The sequence below is a fragment of the Adelges cooleyi genome, unplaced genomic scaffold (genome assembly GCF_023614345.1).
Source record: "Adelges cooleyi isolate 19-005CV unplaced genomic scaffold, UGA_ACOO_1.1 ACOO_flye_CR_arks_rails_tigmint_CR_PRNA_2, whole genome shotgun sequence".
Lineage (NCBI taxonomy): Eukaryota > Metazoa > Arthropoda > Insecta > Hemiptera > Adelgidae > Adelges > Adelges cooleyi.
Window position 1 is genome coordinate 3,796,177 of NW_026095860.1, and position 21,235 is coordinate 3,817,411.

At 35.7% G+C, this 21,235-nt stretch overlaps 1 protein-coding gene across 3 annotated transcripts in view; it reads right to left on the reverse strand.

The window, feature by feature from the left end:
- LOC126833537 (protein neuralized) overlaps positions 1 to 21,235 on the reverse strand; it is a 28,919-nt gene that overhangs the window by 5,407 nt on the left and 2,277 nt on the right. Inside the window, exon 1 of one of the 3 annotated variants that reach the window (XM_050564943.1) lies at positions 19,585 to 19,794. The exons of 1 other annotated variant lie outside the window; for it this stretch is intronic. In XM_050564943.1, the coding sequence (XP_050420900.1) occupies positions 19,585 to 19,714 (130 nt within the window). In that variant the 5' untranslated portion in view covers positions 19,715 to 19,794. Of the gene's footprint in view, positions 1 to 495; positions 916 to 19,584; positions 19,795 to 21,235 lie in introns of those variants that run through there. One more of the 3 variants, XM_050564942.1, reaches the window with a different exon arrangement.

Below are 21,235 nucleotides of genomic sequence, written 5' to 3' on the forward strand. Positions count from 1 at the left end.
GCACCTCCTGCTCTATTTATTAACGACACCGCGGATTGCACAATCGAACCGTTCCCCCGGGACAGAACTCATGCAAAACGCATTACTGTAATATTTAAACGACCGCGTGCAGCAAAAGGGGTACAAATAATTGCAGTCGGATAAAATTAGTATCGAACACTTACAACCGAGGTGGCGATAATCCGAATAGGGTTAATAACATTTTAAAGGAGAGAAAAATGAAAATGATTAATTCTACTATAAATTTTGTAATCTTATGTTGGTTATTCTTTTTCGCCTTTCGAAAAATAGGCGAAACAATTACAAACGGGGTTTCACAAAAATGTCACTCGTACCCACATTTGGTTTAGATAACTAATATTAGGAACCTATAAGATTCACTAGTTCCAGCGATTTCTATTTTTTCGTAGGTTTTTTGTTTTTTTTAAAAAAACTATCACTTGTTGCCGACGACTTTTACACTTATTACATAGGATACAAAATATAAAAACGTACCTAGTCCCATTTTCTTTCGGATTTTCTTCAGGCCCTTCATTTTGAACTTTAGTGGCGCTAAAAAATGATCTACGCTACACTGGCACGGCGGTTCGGCGGCGGTCACCGCGGATCTGCTGATGCTGTTCACGTTGTTGACCGTGCCGAGCACACCCATTTAAAAAAAATCTATTGGCAAATCCGTCGGACAACGATAACCAAACTGGACCAACGTTTGCATACACAACGACAACACACGCACAAAAAAAAAGTATATACACCGTATTTTGCGACTAAATAAATATAATAAACACAAGACTGTGTTCTCGTGTGGTAATTTCTTATATCGATAAGCGGCGACGACGACGACGACCAGCCAAGACGCGGTTAAGGAGCGACTAGTGATCGTGATCGGCTCCCGAACGGAACTGACTATCGTGCCGCCGGTCGTGGACGGGCACGCGTCTCCGCCGCCGACATCTGTGCGCTGCCCCGCGACCGTGGTAATGGTATACCGGCGGCGACGGCGGTGGTGGTGGTAACGCAGTGCGTACGGTAAGTCCGGCAGTGGGGGGTTGCTGGTGATCGCAGGTGGTGTATGTGGTGTGTTGTTGGCTCTCGGAGACTACACCCTGCGATTTTCACCTGGTCCCGTGTCGCGAATAATCATACAAAGATGACCATCTTTATTTTTATTTTCTCTCCCGACAAAGACCGATCGTAAAAAAGCCAAAAAGCGACTCGAGGCGTACCCGACCCCCGAAAACCCTCTAAACCCGCCTTCGAGTCTCCCGGAGATTCGCTTTCTTCTTTACAATTCTTCTTAAAAGAAGAAGAAGCAGAAGAAAAAAATACCAACAATTTATGTACAACACAAAGGCGAACGCCGGGAAAACGCGCACAATCTCGGTGTAGGTGTACATTCGAAAAACCATTTGAATATTGACATAATACAACGGCCGTTGGCGATTATTATTGAAAATCGCGTTCCGTCGTCGAGTCAGCTAGAAACGGCTCATCGATAATTATTCACGGATGGCTGGGGACACGATTATGCTAAAAAAAATAGCGATGGTCAGGGGCGTATTTACCCGGAGAGGTAGAGGTAATGGACCCCAAGACCCCCGGATAATAAGTACAAGTGTTTGTTTGATTGTATTGTTTGTGTTTTGATCGGGTTTGCCAACATTTTGGAGCCCCTAGAAAAATCTTGAAAATACACCACTGGTAATGGGAATGATTCAAACAATTGTTTAATCTCTTGATGCATAATATAGCCACAAATGCTAGGGTTATATTATAATGTAAACTAATATTGTATACGTAATACTTATATATGTCCAAATACAGTTTTGTCTCATTGATTTGTATTTTTTCTATTCATGCAATTTCATAATTTTTTATGGTTACTATAAAAAAAAGTAGGACGGTTTAAGAAAATGATAAATGAGAAAATTACTTGTTTATCATATTATAAAACAGTTTTCTGTTTTGTCTCATCATAATACAAATTGTCTTTAGCACTTTTTTTTGAAGAACACAACTTTTATCAAGTGTTTACTCAACACATATGTGCGCGTTAAGCTATCGCTAACGTCTACTACGATGACCAATCTTACATAGTTAGCGAATTTTGACATTTATGGTTATTATTTGTTATTTTCATTAGCTATCTTTTAAAAACGGAAACTGTCCATTTTAACCCAATGTTCAGTGATGAGCAAATAACATTTTTTACTTGGTGATTATTGCACTTAAATTGTGTTCAATTACACGTATACAACGACAACGACAGAACTAATAATTAAGACTATCAGATCAGTACGACATGATTGATATTTGATTCATTGATAATTATTATTATTTGATGTTGGTCTATAATATGTGTAAATTAATTTATCTTTTTAACTAGACAGTAGACACAATAGAACAAAACAAAAAAAATCATCACGATCTGTCCATAATCAGCGCTTGTGTTTCACTGTTAAAATATATATGTATAATAATATGCGGCACCGGCTTTGAGTGACCGTGAAGTCCATCCGATTACTTTTGTTTTCTATATAATATAACAGAATATAATATGTATTACCAACGTACGACGAGGTAGACTTTTAATTCCTGCCCTCGCTTAAACTAATTATTATTTATTACACACACTCTCACTCAGAATCCAATAAAGGTTTATAATATTACGGAGTCAAATATCACACGATTGATCTATATAATACAATATATATTTATAGATAAAAAAATGCACTCTGGTCAATCGACCAGGTTGTTTATACGATTCGACACTTTACCGACTGTTCGGTGGGTTATCAATACACGGTCAATTATAATTTGTATAGCAAACGACTGCCGAGAATTCCAGTTACAAAAGTTTAATTAACATTCCCGTACAATACGTTCGATTGGTCACACAATATATTATTATACTACATAGTATAATATTATTATACTGGTTTATAAAAATATAATATACTGCTGGCGATGGCTCACATTTATGATAACACACAAGTAATATTATTATTATATCGTTAGAATATTCTTAAAAAAAAATAACAAAAACGTAACGATTCTAATTTAAATTTAAATTTTTTTTGTGACGAATCGGTTAACGCTTTTATTCAGACTTTTATTATATTGTTATTGTGATTCCGCGACTATTAGTGCAACCGATTAGAGCAGTTATGCCCTATTTGGATTCTCCGTGAACGTGTAAATGATGTAATTAAAATTCCCTTTTGACAAACGTACGTCACATCGCGTCATAAGTCATACTAATGCAAAAGAATAAAACATAAACCGGTTAAAATGGCTAATTTTCCATCGACGTCATTTGTTTTTAGCTTACAATTACTTTAGGACATTTTAGCATTTAAATATTTAGTACTTGAATATAACAATAGTATTGTGCCTCACACGGCACACCACCACTCTCTTTTTCTAGACTTTTAAGTTATGATAGTAATTACTAGTCAAAACTTTAAGCCCCCGTAGAGAAGGTTGTAAGCTTTTTGTAAAAAGAAAGCCAGAGAGTGATTTTAGAAGAATAACTTTTTTATGAAAATACCTAATAACTCAAGTACTATCAATTTAAAAGTTATGAAACTAGAAAAACTCAATAATAATTTACGCTTAAATAAGTTGGCATGTTTAAAACGGCTCTTTTCATTATAATACAACTTATACTACTTAATATTAAAAAATTCTATCGATAAAACAATGTAGATGAGAAGAGATTTATACAAAGGTTCAACTCCAAGCCGAATGATTTTAGACGAGGACGTCCTGACTCCTCATTAATAATACCTATAATAGTGCATACACCTGTCGTCGACGTACGAGAAACTATTAAACGTTTAAAAGCAAAATTACAGAACTCAAGTCCGTCGTAAACACAATTTACTATACGATCGGCGGCGACCTCCTCCGATAATAATAGTAGGTATACGTCTTGTTATCATTACACCTGTTGACCTTTGGCTGAGAAAACGTTGGGTAACGACAATCCGGTGTTTTCCTCGAGTGTTATCCCACGGTCCGCCAGCGCACATATTAGTATACACCAGTCTGAGAAGGGATAAGGAAAAAAAAGGGTTCAGTTTTTTTTTAAGTCTACCACCATATTACACGTTATGGTATAACATTATACTATATATTTATGGCAATTAAAAAAAAAATACACCCATCAGCTGTTCGGCGGCTGTACAGATAACAACAACGGAAAATGTTTTTCATACAGAATATCACTGTTGGCTGTTCGCTATAGGTCGCATTGAAAATGAAGTTTACAAAAAAAAAGGACCAACACATAGACCCTGCTTGGGAACAATGCAGTATTTTTGATGTCGCCAAAACAATCATTGCGCTCACACGTATGAGAAGATATATTCGTTTCGAATGGAGCACAACACAATAACATACATGGAACCGTGGCACACATTTTATATTATTATTGCCGTCGTCGTGGGTACCTTTGGCATTGCTAACTAGAACGAAACACGTCAACGGTATGGAAATTAATGAGACGTCATCTTTTTTTTAGTTCATATTCATATTATTTTCTTTTTAAAATATCGATAGGAAAAGGTGGCACGTTTCCGGCGCACGTTTGACGTCTGTGATACAATTTAACATAATCGATGCGTTAAATTACAAATTTTAGTTTCGATATTGTAAGTCAAAAAGGTGATTTTTGTCATACTAGATACAAAAATGAATATCAATCGAAACTGAGAAAATTATATCATATAGGTGACTCGCGTTAAAATAAGTCACTGCGTTATTACTAATTTCTATACTAAAATACAGCATAAGGGCTAGACTGGGCTACTGGGCTCCCCAAAGGTAAATATATTTGTTTAAGAACACATTTTGGGACGCTGGCAATACGAATAGGGGACCGGAACCTTCACAGTCGGGGTCTGTACGGAATGAAGTGGGGAAACAAAAGCTAAATGGACAGGTGCAAACATCACATTACTGAAAAAAATAATCGACAATGCGATGAATTTTCCATTAAACGTTTTAAAATATGTTACAAACAAAACAAAATTAGTTATTCCTAAAGACATTTTTGCGTTTGGTTACCTCGCAAGTTGCACTGTAGTTCTCCTAACTTAATGTTAGCAGGTACTCGATATGGATCCTACTGAAGTTAAATAAGATAAATATGGGTCGTACAACAGCGGAAATAGACAATCTAAAAACATGTGTCCAACTCCATTGCTACCCCGTTTTGATAATAATAATAATTCCCTTTGTCTCGACCGCGGGTCCTTTGACCGTGACTCGCTCGTTGTGTTGTACAGGCAAACGGCTAATGTAAATGTTTAAAACGCGTTTGAAATTAGACTGTAAGTTGTGCGTACGACAATACTAATATTATAATATGTAGGGTTTCTTCGGCTGTCGTTTCGGTACGTGGAGCGCACCTCCGAGCATTATCGCCCACCAACGTCCGGTAAACGGAAACCGCGGCGGCGGCTCGTCAGGCAGAAGTTGTTACACACGAGCTAATGCCGTAACACGAGTAAACACTATAAAAAAAAAAAAAAATTAAAAAAAAAAAGAATTACCCAACAGCGGCGCTTCGGTCTCGCGTTCAAACTTCCTGTTAGTTATAGGTGAAGGAACTCGGGCGCGCAAAAGACTCTTGGCTGTTTTTTTTTCTTTTTTACGGCCCGATAAATCACATCCGCCGGAAACGGTCACGGTAACGGTGACGAAACAACAAGTAGGAGGAGAGACAAGCGGCAGAGACCGACGGACCAAGAGACCGCGACCGGAAAGATTTGCCAGTCGGCACGTTTTTTTTATTTTTCCGTACAGTCAAAGTACTATTTAAACAATAATAATTACATAATGGATTCGACGGTGTTCGGCGGAGTGGGTAACCAATTGTTAATTAACCGGAAACAAATATCTTCCAATGCTATTAACCAACAACACCAGTGGCATGTCCACACATTTTGTACGGGGAGAAGGACAACGTATAGTAAAATATTAAATGCAAGCTAATATTACCATTTTATTTGTCTTCTAATAAAAAGCCAATTTTTATACCATATGTATTTGGTAATTTTGTCCTAACTTATTGTGAGGGGAACTAATAGCCTTAATCAAATTAACTCCTATGTAATTTCTAGATCAGTTACGACCTTTATTATACCATCGTATATACGAGTGCATTCATTTTTTTGAAAATTATATTCGCACACTTTACAGGCCACGACTATTAATATTGAAAAGTGACTTAGTACTACCATCTTTGTTCAACCTGATCAGTATTATAGTGTGAACTATGATTGTTTTTGTGCTTTTTGGATATATATTATGACAATAGACGGCAAACTCGGTTGATTTTGTAATGAGAAATTGTTGGCCAATATAATTATTTCTCAGCTTAACAAGCAAACAGGAGGAGGCGAGGGCATCTCCTTAATCACCCCATCGGCATTCTGAGCAATAAGCCTGGACACACGTGCAGGTCGCTGTGGTGGAGGCGGCGAACGACGGGGTTAATGGGATAAAAATCGGTGCGTACACAGACGTGATGAGAGACGAGGAGTCGGTCGAGGTTAAGACAAACAAACAAAACAGAATCGGTGGCGGCGGCGGAGACCGTGGGAAACGGGCAAAAACACACGACTACTTAAGTATTTTCCGCTTACAATTCCTGTGCATGTCGGGGAGAGAGTCGGCGGCCAGGCTTGGGATTCTCACGACATTGACCGCGGGCTTGTATATCGATTCCCCCCACGGACCACCAAAACGGGGGGGAGACAGCAATTGGCTCGGGGGCACATCGATCGTGTGAATCTGTCGTGCGAAATCCCCGGGACCGTTCACAATGGGACGGTTTTCGACGGAGACTGTTTGGCGGCATTCCAAAGACCGCAACGATAATGATATACCAATAAAATATGTATATATACACATACGTGCAAACATATACACTACATAAGTCTGTCGAGTCTTCCGGAACACGGTCCAAGAAATTACCGTTCGAGAGATGATGGGTTCATGAGAGTAGTATATTTTCCATTGAGCTCTCCTAGATGAGAATATACGTACAACACGCTAGGGAAGTTATGTACTAATTTATTCATACGAAAAAAAACATCACACTAGTCGCATAAAAAGGTTCAATAAAAGTACAAAAATGTTAAGGACCAGAGTGGACAACTTGAAAATCCTAACCACTGTAAGTAATTGAAAATACATTATACAAACAAACAACGGAGGATTTTGTAATTGAGGAGAGAGGAGATTCTAACTTTAGTCAGGTGAAAATGATAAGTTTTTCCTTAACAAATTCAAAAGGTTTAATCCTATCTCAAAAATACTTTTTCTTTTTTAATCACTAAATCCGGGAGGCTATCTGTTTTTACTACCAAACTAACCTAACCTAACATAAACTAATTATTTAATCCTAAACAACAACCTTAATTCCAACGGTCCTAAACATTTTCTCATTTACTACGGCTGCGATAACTCCCTCCCCTTCCTCCAACAAAAATTATCTGTTCAATATTATTCCAAGCAGTTTCACCAAATACATTTAAACATATGTCAGATATAACTGGGTGATTAAAATAAATTAAAATTCTATCATAAATTGTATTACGCAAGAACATAACCAGTTCGACAAATTTATCATACAAATGCCGTGTCGCCTTTGTGACGTCATATAGTGCGCTATTCACTTTACATGTCAAAGAATTATACGACGAGAAGAATATTACGATAACATTAATTTGTATAATATAAAAATAACACAAGAAAAGTGTTCACCGAGGCAACGGCCATGTCTGATAACGGTTCATGTAACAACACCCAATGAGTGTCATAACCCAGTATATATGTAACTATAATCTTCATTAATGGTACATTATATGAAAACTAACTAATTAGTTGAAACAAGGTTCGGACGGAGTTTTAACTGTAAATGAGAAGTCGCTCAAAAATAAGTTAAAAACACTAATAATAATGTTGTCTACATAAACAGTTATATATATAAATAAATAATTTAATATGATTAACCTTCGTTGGTTTTACAAATAAATAGCTGCACTCACATTGGCTAACACATTGATTTATAATAGTAAACTGGTGGTGTATACAAAACTGTCTACCTTGGTAAAACTTTTCTAGATTTTAATGATTGGAATCAAGACTTGTAATTACAAGTTTAGTTACTAATTAGTGGACATTTCATTAAAATAAAAAACCCGAAACGAAATCATGATTGACTCGTTTTAACCTTGCAAGTAATGTCGATAATGATATTGGAAATAATTATTTATTTGTAAAACGTCATACCAACTTGAAAAATAATAAAATGTTATATTTTACGGATACATAAAATATTATGTAATATGTAGCTATTAATATAATTATATTAAATATACAATATACATACTATTTTATATATTTACTATAATCGACATTTTATTAGTATTTTTTTAACGACTCGATATTCAAAAAAAAAAAAGTTTGGTTAATTACTTGTAAAATCCTAATAATACACTAATACTTTCTAATTTATTTACTTTTAGTTAGTCATAGTTTCAACTATACGAGGCCGGAGTCACTAATTATTATTACATTTGATATAACATTACTTTTGGATTAAAGCCTATGGGACAGTAATTATGTTGTTCATTTGCGCGAAATTAAGTGGCAAAAAAATGTCGACTCGGTAATTAGTTGGGACTTATGACGTGACTATGTCGTTAATTAATCCTTTATAAATTTATCTTGCTAGGCTGTACAAATATCATCCTGTTACCGATCGACAAAGACGCGTGGCATTCGAAAATGTATAATGTACAATATAATATCATCAAATTCTGTACAATAATGGTGTATAATAATATTATTATACTGTCATGCAGGTTGCGACGATATAACGCGCGTTGGACGTGTGGGTTTATATTTAGGCTAGTTGCAGTCTTGGGCGTAGGAACGAATAGCGTTCACTGTCAGCAACGGTAACAGAGCAGCAGCAACAGCAGCAGCAGCTGTTAACTGCGACTTCTAGAATAGTATTAGATCGGCACAACGACAACAATAAAAAAATAAAATAAACGTCACTGGCTTTGGTGTCGGAATGTGCATCGATTGACTATTACGCATTGCGGTCGTCGCCATGCAGTGTATCCCAAAAAAAAAAAAACCGTTTAAAAATGTTAAATTTATTTGTAAAAAAATATTGCCCAACTACTTGACGCAGTCCATAGCAAAGTTAGCAAAAAAAACCCAAACAACCTAGTAAATATTTGGTGTATACCAACAAATAAGTGCTTTTTATTTTTTTTAACCCGGTTATTGTCAGCTCCGTCCGGCAAGACTATAGTCGGTGTAGACGTCTGCTAAAGAGCTCTTACAACCGCAGCAAGGGTTAAGGTGTTATATATTGCTTTTAGGACAGCTGGAACGCGGTAGCCGTCCGCTCATCTTTTGGCACAACCCTTCCCCGTTTGGTTAACAAATGCATCCTTTTGATTGCAAACACCTTTCTTTCCGGCACAAATCGATAACGGCGCCAATCGTTCTACGACCCTTTAGCCGGGCATTGTGCTACTCTTTCCATACCCCCTTTTTACAACTCTTTATAAATACAAACCGGGGCAACAACCCTTACACGCGCGTATCGACACACCCGTTCGCCGATTCTTTGCACGGCAATCCTTTTGTCATTTGTGCAATACTTGGACGATAGGTCGTCCTTCTCCCGTTATCCGACGCCGCTCGGATTCGTCTAGCAAAGTCTCGGTTTTCCACTTGGGCTAAATAATAATATATCGTGCGCCTTCTATCTATTCCATCGGTTGGCTCGCAGCCCGAGCGTGCGGTCAGAGTGGTTTCATTTCATTTTTTTTTTCTTCAAACAATCTGCGGTTACCGAGTGTTTTGTTCGCAAAACCGCACCTTGGATTTTTCGGTTCCCGGGATCGGCAACAGCGATTTGTGGAATACTTGGTTTTCATCGGCGAGCAAAGATAATATCCGTCGTGCAATGCATACCCAATGCATATACGTGTTTACGACCGTCATGTACATAATGATTCACACGGATTTCTCTGGCGATTCAGCGGATCAGCTGTTGTGCTTCTTTGTCGATCATATGATCGCCGGGACCTGTTATAGTCCCTCCGTGGAATACACCTTAGAGAAAAATCACAACAACAACAACAACAACGACGAGCCGTAACGGTGATCTCGGGCTAAGGTCTTTCTCCGTCCGTGGTCCTATTGTGTTGCGCAATCGTGAGAATCTTTGAGCAAGACCCCGAGCCAAAGACTCAGCCTCCGCCCGGGGGAAATCCTCCGTCTGCCGCACAAAGGACACAGAGAACAGCTGACCGGGTAGCACCTACCTATACATTCACAGGACTCGGGGGGCCAGGTGACAACAGCCAGGTCGACGGTGTTGCCTCGGTGTCGGATGCCGATGGTGGAGGGGACTCGTTTATGTTATACGGGCAGATGCGGGAAACACCAGGCACGCGACCGGGACCTCCGACACGCGTGCCCATACCCCCGCGGGTCCCGACTCTTCCCTGCCGGCTACCGTCTCTCTACATAATGCGACTATAAACCGTAGGGAACAGCTGCTCCATCTCGGATCGCCGTCGAACGGCTGGTATCGCCTCGTCCGATTTTTACCGTGTGTTTATCCGGGAAAAGATAATTATTACCGGCAGGAGCAGCTTGCCGAGGCAGTTGTTTTCTTGTATAATGTGCGGGGCCACGCGTCCTGCGCAAATCACATCTGCTCCCCATCAGCCGCCGCAGACTTGAACACTTAATACAATAATATACACCATATAACCCTTTACCGGCACGTCCGATACTTATATATACATACATTATAACATTATATTATCACCATCGTATATTGGGTCTGTACTGTCGTTATTATTAAGAAAACCAGCCGTGTAACGCGTGCCACCGACACAATGGGCAAAAGGGTATCATCTTAATTTATTAATAAATATAATATGCATTTTTCAAAGCGAGAGTGCTTTGGGTTCTATATATTATAATATAATAAAGGATCACGGTAACGGGTAACGTCATATAAGATTGGAATGGCGTTTTGAACCCATATCATATATTGACCAGATCCTAGTCGGAAATGGGCAAAATACTTAACTTACAAAAAAATAAATAAATAATATGGTAACACTAAGTATCTACTTGAAATTAAGTGGTACAAAGCAAAAGGATACGAGTGATATTTAACACATTTTTAGGTTTGACATCTTCAGTAGACAAATATTTTTTGACAAAATATCACTTGTACTCTTTTGGTTCTCATAACGTTTTTTTGTTTTAGTAAAAAAAACTACATAATTAGACAAGAGTTATTCATTCGTCTTAGGACGAACAGGACGTCTTATCGTAATTTTGACCTCTTAGGACAAGAATACTTTAACTTCAACTTCGACTTTTGAAAAGCTATGAATTAACGATTACTCCCAAGCGGTGAACTTAATCTTTAAAATGTTAACTTATTTATCGGTTTTGGTTTTGTATAAAGAGAGACAAAGGGACTGAAACAAAAAAAAAGACGTTTTTGAAAAAAAATGTATGTTATATAATATAAGATAATACATAGAATGGTAATAATGGTAATTATTATGGTCATAATAATCACACAAATTCCTTTAATAACACACAACGCATTTTCTGAACGGGTTTTAACATAATAGTGAAAACGCTATTTTAATATTATAATCGTGGGCGGTCAGACAAAGCTATCAGACGTGTTCATCGTTCATTTTCTCTTCCCGGTGTTGCGTTAATGACTTTATAAAACATAGAAGCTAAAAATCTAATAACTTAAAAGTCGGAAATTAGTTGTATATTTTCTTCTATACATATTGCAAAGTTGCGTCCTTTTTTTTAGATATAACTGAGACGGTCCGTGAATTAAAAAAAAAAAAAACTAGCCATTTACTGATGATCCATAATATGTTTAACAAGACATACACACTACCCATATGGTGGAAATGAAACAACTGTTGGCCGCATAGGTATATAAGACGTCCCTTGACAGATGGCACAGGTAACAAACGCGGATCGAACGAGCAATCGGAAATGGGATCGAACAAATGTCATTAAACGACACATTTAACCATAAGCGCAAGAAAGACGACCATACGTTGACTTATTAAACGACAAAGTCAAATAGAATTGTGTTCATCAAGCTATACACACCCCGAGCAGTAGCACCCAATATACGTGTAGCGCTTGTTGTGATTGTATACGGTCTATGTAATACAATATTGAATATGTATTTGCCCAAACATTTTTTTCTGAACATAATATGATTTTGTCGCCCCCTCCCCTATTATAAGTTTCCTATCACGTATAACTAATGTGGTTTAATCACAAAAACAAAACAGTTAGGAGTGAGAAGTGAGTTCTCATGTCAACGAATCGACTGTTTTCGTGGGGGGCAAGAACTAATCACATAAAAAAAAATGTACACGTGAATGATGAATGCGTTAAAAATTATCATTCTTTTATTATTATTATTAAAAAAGATTTACGAAACACTGGAAAAATTATCCCACGGGAATGGCGATTTTCGACGCCTGTTGGTCAGCATTGTCATTATTGGGTTTATACATTCTAACGAAAAATTCAAAAATCATCTGTTAGCAGAAATATTAAAAATAATATCATTATCTTAATAATAATTTTAACTAGAATGGTACCACATAATTCGAATTATAAAAAAAAAAAAACGTTATTCTAGCCATATAAAAGTTGTTTACTCGAGTTAGTTTACAAATGGTTTGCTTAAAATACATACTTCTATACTTAGACGTACAATTATAACCCTAAATTGTAAATTTATGTCAATCATATTTTATTTAAAACATTTGTAATAATGTAATGTAATTACTTAAAAGTATATATATATTTAAATACTGATGGTATATTGTCAAGCATAATATTATAAATACACTCATACATACATTACTCTTAAACTTGATTGATTGTGTATTCACTGGAGTCTGAAGAAAGCCTAATATCCAAAAGATGTGCAGGCCCCCCGTGAATTTACTTCAATGACTCAGGGCACTAATATACTAACAAAGTTCAAAGACCGGTTCGGTTTTTGACTTGTGCATTACTATTTTTGTTTGGCGAGGGCAACAAGTTTATTTTAAAACTTCTCCCGGACGAGTATAATAATAATATTATATTCGTTCGGTGCTTGTATGCATGTTTGGGCAGCCAAAAATCATTGTATTCTCGATACTCCCCTTTAACATGTGTGAGCAACAGTTGCTTAGTAGGGGTACTTTTTCGTAATTATTATAGAACATTTCTAGAGGCTTTTCATACTTATATATATTACATTATACGTAAATGCGATATCTCCCCTGTGAGCGCCGCCGTATGACTACGCCAGATGTTGTACCTCTCACGAGCGCAGTCAGAGGGATCGCATCCAGTTGGCCAAAAAAAAAAACGGTGCAGTCATGTATATATTTTTAGTATTCCTATACATTGCACAAAAGACGATATAATAGCGGAGCTGTCTGCTATGTACAGCAGTGTGCACAGAAATTTTCGACAATATCTAGCAGATTTGAAAAACAAAAATAACGAGGGATCAATTTCATCCGAATTTGAAGCGGTGAGAATCAAAAAGGTATAAGTGACAGCAATATAATTTCACAGGAGGGCAAAATGAAAATTATCTCTTCTAAGTTTGCTTATGGATGATGTACCTTGGTTTTCTTCAATATCTCTCTCGAAAATTGATGACAATTTTTTAAAACGAATACAGTTAGAAAACGAGATTGATACATACATATATTGTGTATTATATGATTAAAAATTTGTCACTTTTACTCTTATAGTTCCCATTTCTCATCTCAAAGAAACCACCCCCATCTTCGACATTCAACTAACAACAATCCAAGACAAGTTTTTTTGTTTTTAGTACAGCTCTACCGTGTACTATCTGATATCAAACGAATCGTTGAAACTAAAACCTGAGTCAACTAGTCCGAAGATGATTAAAGTCGTGTACAAAGTTATTATTAATAATATAATATTATGCTAGTTTTATTCGTGTCGCACAACCGTACCAGCCACCGGCGAAAATAAACTATATTATAATATCTCGACTAAAAATCTATATTATGTACTTCCACGTTCGCGTTATACGAGAAACCGAGCTTTGATGTCGTTTTACGAATATCCGGAAAACCTGAGGGGTGTATCGACTGTGAGTGAACAGTAGTGTTTAGATTGACAGGGTGCAATGGTCGCAAAAGGGGACATATTTTTGCAACGACACCAATTTTTTATTATTATTTTTTTTTTGTTTTTTACTAGCCCGACCGGCGAGGATTTTGTCACACTTATCGTTACCCTCCTCGATTATTTAACCCCCAGAGTTATTGTTATTAGATTATTGTTAAAAGAGGCAAATTCCCTCTTTTATACACGCGATCACTTCCGGCGTGGGTGCCGTCGAAGGGATCGTAATTAAAACCACATAATTCCAAAGCTTTTTTTTTTATAGCCTTGTATATCACAAAAGTCCTACATAATCATTTAATATATTAATGACTGATTGACTCGTAGTAACTAATTACACTCATTCTAGGATACATTTTAATTTTATATTATATTTTATAATACATAAAAATAACACTATAAAATATACGAATCTAAAACTTAAGATTTTGCTAATACTTTGTCAGCCTAATTTAATTTTCTATATTTTTGTGTAATTACTGCAATTAAGCAAATATTGTATGCTTAGTTATAAGCGAAGTGATAACCACCAAAGGTTCATAAGTGACATTATTTTTAAAGACACGTTTTAAACACACAATAATTGTCTGACTGAGTTTGTTTATAAATTATAACGTTTCATCAGTTATTGAGAGAGATATTGAAGAAAACTAATAAATATCGCCCATCAGGAAACATAAAAGAAAGTACTTTTATTTTGCAACCTGTAAAATTTCTTATAAATTTCACTTACACCCTTTTGATTCAACAACTTTTACTATGAGATATTGTATCAGAGACTGACTAGATAAACTCCGGGACTATTTTTTACCCTATCGCTAACATATTTTATTATTTTATTTAAGTTCAGTGAAAGTGAACGGGATTTACATTGAGTCATTCTAGCAAATAAGTAAATAATATTATGTTTTATGTTCTCTTTGTCTGTATTTGTATAAGAAATTGTTTTAGATAATGCATTTTTATTTACATAATACATTGATTATATTTCTGTAATAATTGTATGTTTGTAATTGTAGTGATTAGTCATCTTGCCCATTAAGTAATCAAAAATACAATTTATGATTATAATCAAAATACTATAAAATACTTTGTTCATACTTTAATTAATTGATGAAATACAAAACCGAAAGACAAACGACAATAATTATTTATTTTTCATTAATCACAAAAATTAATACTATTTCACAGCAAATGGATTAAACAATGCCAAATTTCTTTAAAAGTATAGTCAAAACATGTAAAAATAATTTTAAGAAAAGTAAAGCCTAAATTATGATGAAATGTAGAATGTCCACTATACTTAATTCAACCGGCAATATTATATAATTTTTACACGGTATAGCTGATGCATTTCTCAAAATGCATTCTATACCATAATTTTCCTTACCAGGTAAAATATAATTTTATACATATTATTACATAATTTATGTTAGGTATTACAATTTACATTATGGGTGAGAATATCCCGTGTGTTTAGCTGGACATTCCCATAACCTTAAGACAATGTGCATACATAACTGTTAACTATAATATACAATTTAAATCTTCCGTCAGCTTGAAAAACAACACAGTCGGGTATTGTATCGTTACGCCCCGTTTTAATTATTATTAACGTTGCGTTTTGATATTATTTTTATAGTATGATAGTGGAGTAATAATAAGATTAAAAACAGTATATACCCATATTATTTTTTAAACGGTATACGTTATAAACAGGTACTAGATTAATTATATTAAGTACAACATTCCATGTCGAACCGTGAATACAACGAAACCGGACGGACAAAGGACACATTTCTGTTGTCGGGTATTTCAAAAGTATTTTCCCATAGTCCGGAGCAAAAAGCTATACAATTATAATTATTACTATTATTACTGTAGTTGAATAATAATTAGTAACATCCCATTCTCACTGCTTACGCGATTACACGGTTTCGTGAATTGTGGATGATGTTGGGCTAAAGCTATACGGCCCAGATTAGAGTTGGGCATTATTCAAACCATTTTTGAAACGATAAGTAAAAAAATATCGTTTATTCAATCATTTGTTATTCAACTATTTATGGAAAAATTAGGCAACAAATCGTTATCTAATAGTTTTTGTTTTTAAATATTTTTTTATATTTCATATGTTATGATAGTATTTGAACAATATTTTGTTTGTTATTATATTTTAAACGATATCCCGTCATAAATTTAAAAATACACGTCTTGATAACAAACTTTTTGAAAACATTGATATTTTTTTCCGTCATCACTATTTATTTGTTATTAACGGTATGTTTTATCAATCGAGCTTTAAATAATTTTATTTACGAAGAAAAAATCTATAATTATTCGTCAAATTGTCTATTATTTTTATTTTTATCGTATTTAAATATTGCTCAATTCTGTACACAAACAATTTAAAAAAAAAAAAAAGTAAAAAATTACTCTTACCCATCTTCTCTTACCCTATGGCCTACTAGTTTGCAATATCTATCAGTCGAACCTAGTTAATTTAAGAGGGGGAGGGTCATTTCTTGTAGAAATTATAACAAAATTAGCATCATGTTCTGTCAACAAAGAATTAATAACATTTTCCGGAGAGATTTGCTGGGTCATAGTTGGGCGTTCACCCGATATATTATGAGATACTCTATACATAATTAAATGTAAATAATCGGGACACACATATTTCTCATATACCATTGCCGTTCTTCTTCGATTGTTAAGTCCGTGGCCAGCTGTGGCCGCACGTTCGTGCCGCCAACCAACCGAAGAGGTATATAGTTATGTGGAAAGCGTGACCACGAGGAGAGCACCACCGAAAACCGGAATGTCCATAATATAATATTAAATACATGCACGGAAAAAAGACTTATTATTTTTTGATTATTATTATTATACGTTCATCTTGCTCAAGCTACAACACCATGACCGTGTCTATACTCTATACCAATTCCATATAACAAAAAAAATTAACTATCGATAATTTATGTATAGATCTAAATTTGTATGCACAATATCGTTAGTACAGATCAGTACAGGTGTTCGAAAATTCATAATGTCATATCAATATATGTTTTTAATTATATTCCAAATCTACTAACGTAGTTAAACCACGAGTCTCTGTCTTCCAATATTAATTGTACACAACTTGTAGGTATCTATTTCTATAAACTTAACTCGATTTCCTCAAAAAAGTGCACTTATATGACATTTGTGCACTACGCCATCGATATAGATATAATATTCATATGAATAGAAATTGAACAATAGTATCTAACCCGAGTGGTCTTACGGGCTGTAAACACTTGGGGGGCGGTGACCGAGCACCGGAACTTACCTGTCGAATAGTCTTGTTGCTCTACGCCGGCGGCATCTCCCCTTACTTGATACTTTGGAAAGGAAGAGGGGTTGTTCTTCCTTTACTTTATTTTTTTTTTCAAAATCCTGTTCCGGTCGACGGATCCTTTCTAGCGTGCGCGAGCTCTCATTTTTATACGGGCATTAAGATAATGTGCTGTTGTACGCGACAACAGCTGCAACGACTGTACACACACGACGGCCCCCTCGGCTTTAAACTGGATTTGGTTTTTTCCTTTGGCCCGCCAGACCGAGCACCACCGCTTGCATTTTATTTATAAGATAAAAGCCTGCTGCAAACTAGATTCCACTCAAACAAAAAAAAAAAATTGATGCCTATCGTAAAATTATACAGAACTGACGAGACCGGTGTTCTGTCAAAAAAGTATATTTAGTTTGCACAAGGTTTTGACGATCTGGCCGAAGATAAATTTAATAATATCGCTTTTTAAAATTTAGAAACAGGTAAATCGTTATAGACGTGTTACGCGAAATAAAAAACCGACTATTTTAAACACTAAAAAAATCAAAATCCCATGCTCATTGCAAACAATGAATACACAGCGGTCAACGAACGGTGTCTAATTATATTCGTCGCAGAACTCCCTTATAAGTCCACATTATTAAAACTCAACGCTGTATAAGTTATAACGATCACTAAAACGCGGACACTTATTCAAATTATTTATGTAAGACACACATACGAGTATATGCGTTTTACCGATATGAACGGCCAAACTTTAAAGTTTTCGACTGTACTTTAATTTTACATAATATATTTTGCTAAACATTTCCCATCGAAAGGACAACCGCTGTTATAATAAATGTAACTGCATTATTATTTTTTAAAACCAAACAATATTATAAGAAGCTAATGGCCAAAAAAGAACAGGAAAAGTTTTAAAAAAGCTATCTACAATGTTTTCGACAATTAAAACTTATTTTAAATAAAAAATAGCTATCCCGGAAATACAGTATAGAAATAGATACGTTAATAATACACGTATGACCATATGCGCGAGAAAGGATCACAAAGGAAAAATGGCAAACCGTTTAAAATTAAAATTTTCAACATACAATCTATTTTTTAAATTTAACAAAGGGGAAATTTGGCGCATATCGCCACTTTGACGAAATAATGGATAAAGACCACTTGGGCAAACAGATGTGCACCTTTTACCAAATTGCACTATCGCAATATGCAATATATTGTATACCGGCCGAAAAACTGACCACAAAGTGACCGGCTGTTAAAATCGTTTTATTAGATAAGGATGTGCACTCCTACGCGAGAGAGCGGTTTGCACCATTCGCCCATTGTGTCTACCTCTAATCGGGTTTTGCAATAAAAAAAAGCTCATAAAAGTTTATGGGTACACAGCGAATCACTAATACACCAGTGAATCCACGTTGGTGGAAACCGCTTGGGGATTGTTTGCGAAAATTAATTTTTGCATCCACTTTGGAGACCTATTAGAGGGCAGAAAGTGGCAGATGTCCGCCAAAACTGACCATCGCCACGGCTATTAACATTAAACCAGACCGCGTTGACCAGTTCCCAAAAAAAAAAGATCAATTTATTTTTTCATTGCCGTTATCGCGGTAGGGCCTTGCTCCAGTCTCCGCACTGCTTGGAACACAATGGCGCGCGCCACTCCGTGTGGCCTCAACCGATACACACAGACTGTGTAATGCCGTATAACCTTATTGTTGCTGTGGCTGTGTTTGTGGTCAACCGTGTAAATCAGACATTTCGGCCGTGTTCAAGTGCTCTCGGCGTTATAATATAGTGTGTATAATAATAATATGAAAGCAAACACGACCGATAGCCATTTGGGCCCGGTGATTTTTATGTGCTAAACGGACCGCAACGGTTAGATGGACAGCAGCTGCGCCAGTCGAATTATTTAAATCAGCATAATACACGAGTAGGTAGTAATTTGAGTTAAGACTTACCGGCAGCAGCAGCAGCCAAGAGTACGGACTTGGCCCGGGTGGTTTTTCTTACAAAAGCGTTGACCAAACGGTTGCTGGAGAATGGAAGACATCCCGTGGTCACGCCGCCGCTCCGGGTTCGCGGGGCCATCGAAATAATAAATAATAATGTATAAAACAATTATTGATCAAACAAATTTCCTACTAGTAGCTGAAAAACAGAAGAAGCATAGTACGAATTTTGATCCACGATATTATTACTATTTTTTTTTTTACATCGAACGCGATACGAAAATTACACACGCAAGGAAAATTGTATAATAATAATTGTGTCGTTGGTGATAATTGCACTGGTGCAAGGTCGTATGTATACCGAACAAAACACAAGATTCAAGATTATGACGGTCTACAAAAAAAAAAAAACCGGTTCCGATTATTTTTAGTCTTGAAAACGATTTTCACGCGATATATTATATATATATATATTTCAATAATAACAACTCGAGTGTGTATTTGAAATTATTATCTATAATCATCTTTATTGCCTTAGTAAAATTATAGTGAAATCGAACCATACCTAAAAAAAAGGAAAAGAGAGGGTGGACTTGAATTGCTCGAAAGTTCATTAATACAAAATATAACGAGTAACCAAAGGGCACTTGCCCCCCCCCCCCCGGGATATTGGTGATATATTAAAAAATTAAAGCCGAGGTTCATACGTTTCCAATTTTCCTTGAGAAATCAAATTTTACACAAATCAAATAAATGTCGTAAATAACAAAGAAAGCTGTTACTAAAAAGTATCATAACACGAGATGTATCAAACATCTGCGACTGTACATATTTAGTAACCGGCCAATATTTTGAAATTTAATTTGAATTATTTTTACAACCCATAAAATGAATAAACGAGGAACGGTTTGTATGATTAATTCAGTAGTTATCGCCGAATATTAAGTATCCAACTTAACTACATGTAGTTATGTAAAGATTTTGGCTATTTAAAAAGAAATGTAAGTAACAATTGTATAATTATTTTAATAAATCGGATAGTGTGTTAAAAAATGTACACCTGATGGGCAGTGCTCCTGCCACAAAACGGGCTTAGCTATGATATGATTATAAATTGTGAGTCAGTAATGCTTGCAAGGTGTGTGGCGGTGAAATATTACAATTAAAAAGAATCAAGTAGAGCTGCGGTTGGTGGCCGGCACATCTAATAATAATAATGTCATCGCGAAGGCGTAGAAAATGTTGAGTAGATTATTCAGGATGATTCGTGGAAAACGCTTTTGGAATCTTTTTGTACTCAAAAAAATAATTGTATATTTATCTAGCGTTAAGATGAATAATCGTTTGACCATTTTGGTGGGTAGTACCTTAAACGGAATTTAATTGCCCATAATTAGGACGTCCGACGTGGTATTTCATTCATGTGTTTCGTATAACATTAAGAGTTTAGGTTTAAAAGAAACGGTTTAAAATTCAAGTCCCACATTTTTACATTACAGCTAGTAGGCAACACCATTAAAAAAAACATGTTTTATAATATTATGATAATATGAATAATAATAAAAAACGAACAAAATAAAAAACACCTAGCGGCATCTTTGTTACAAGAACATGAACTACTCATTTGTGTAAACATAAAGTTGGAACAGTATAAGCGTGG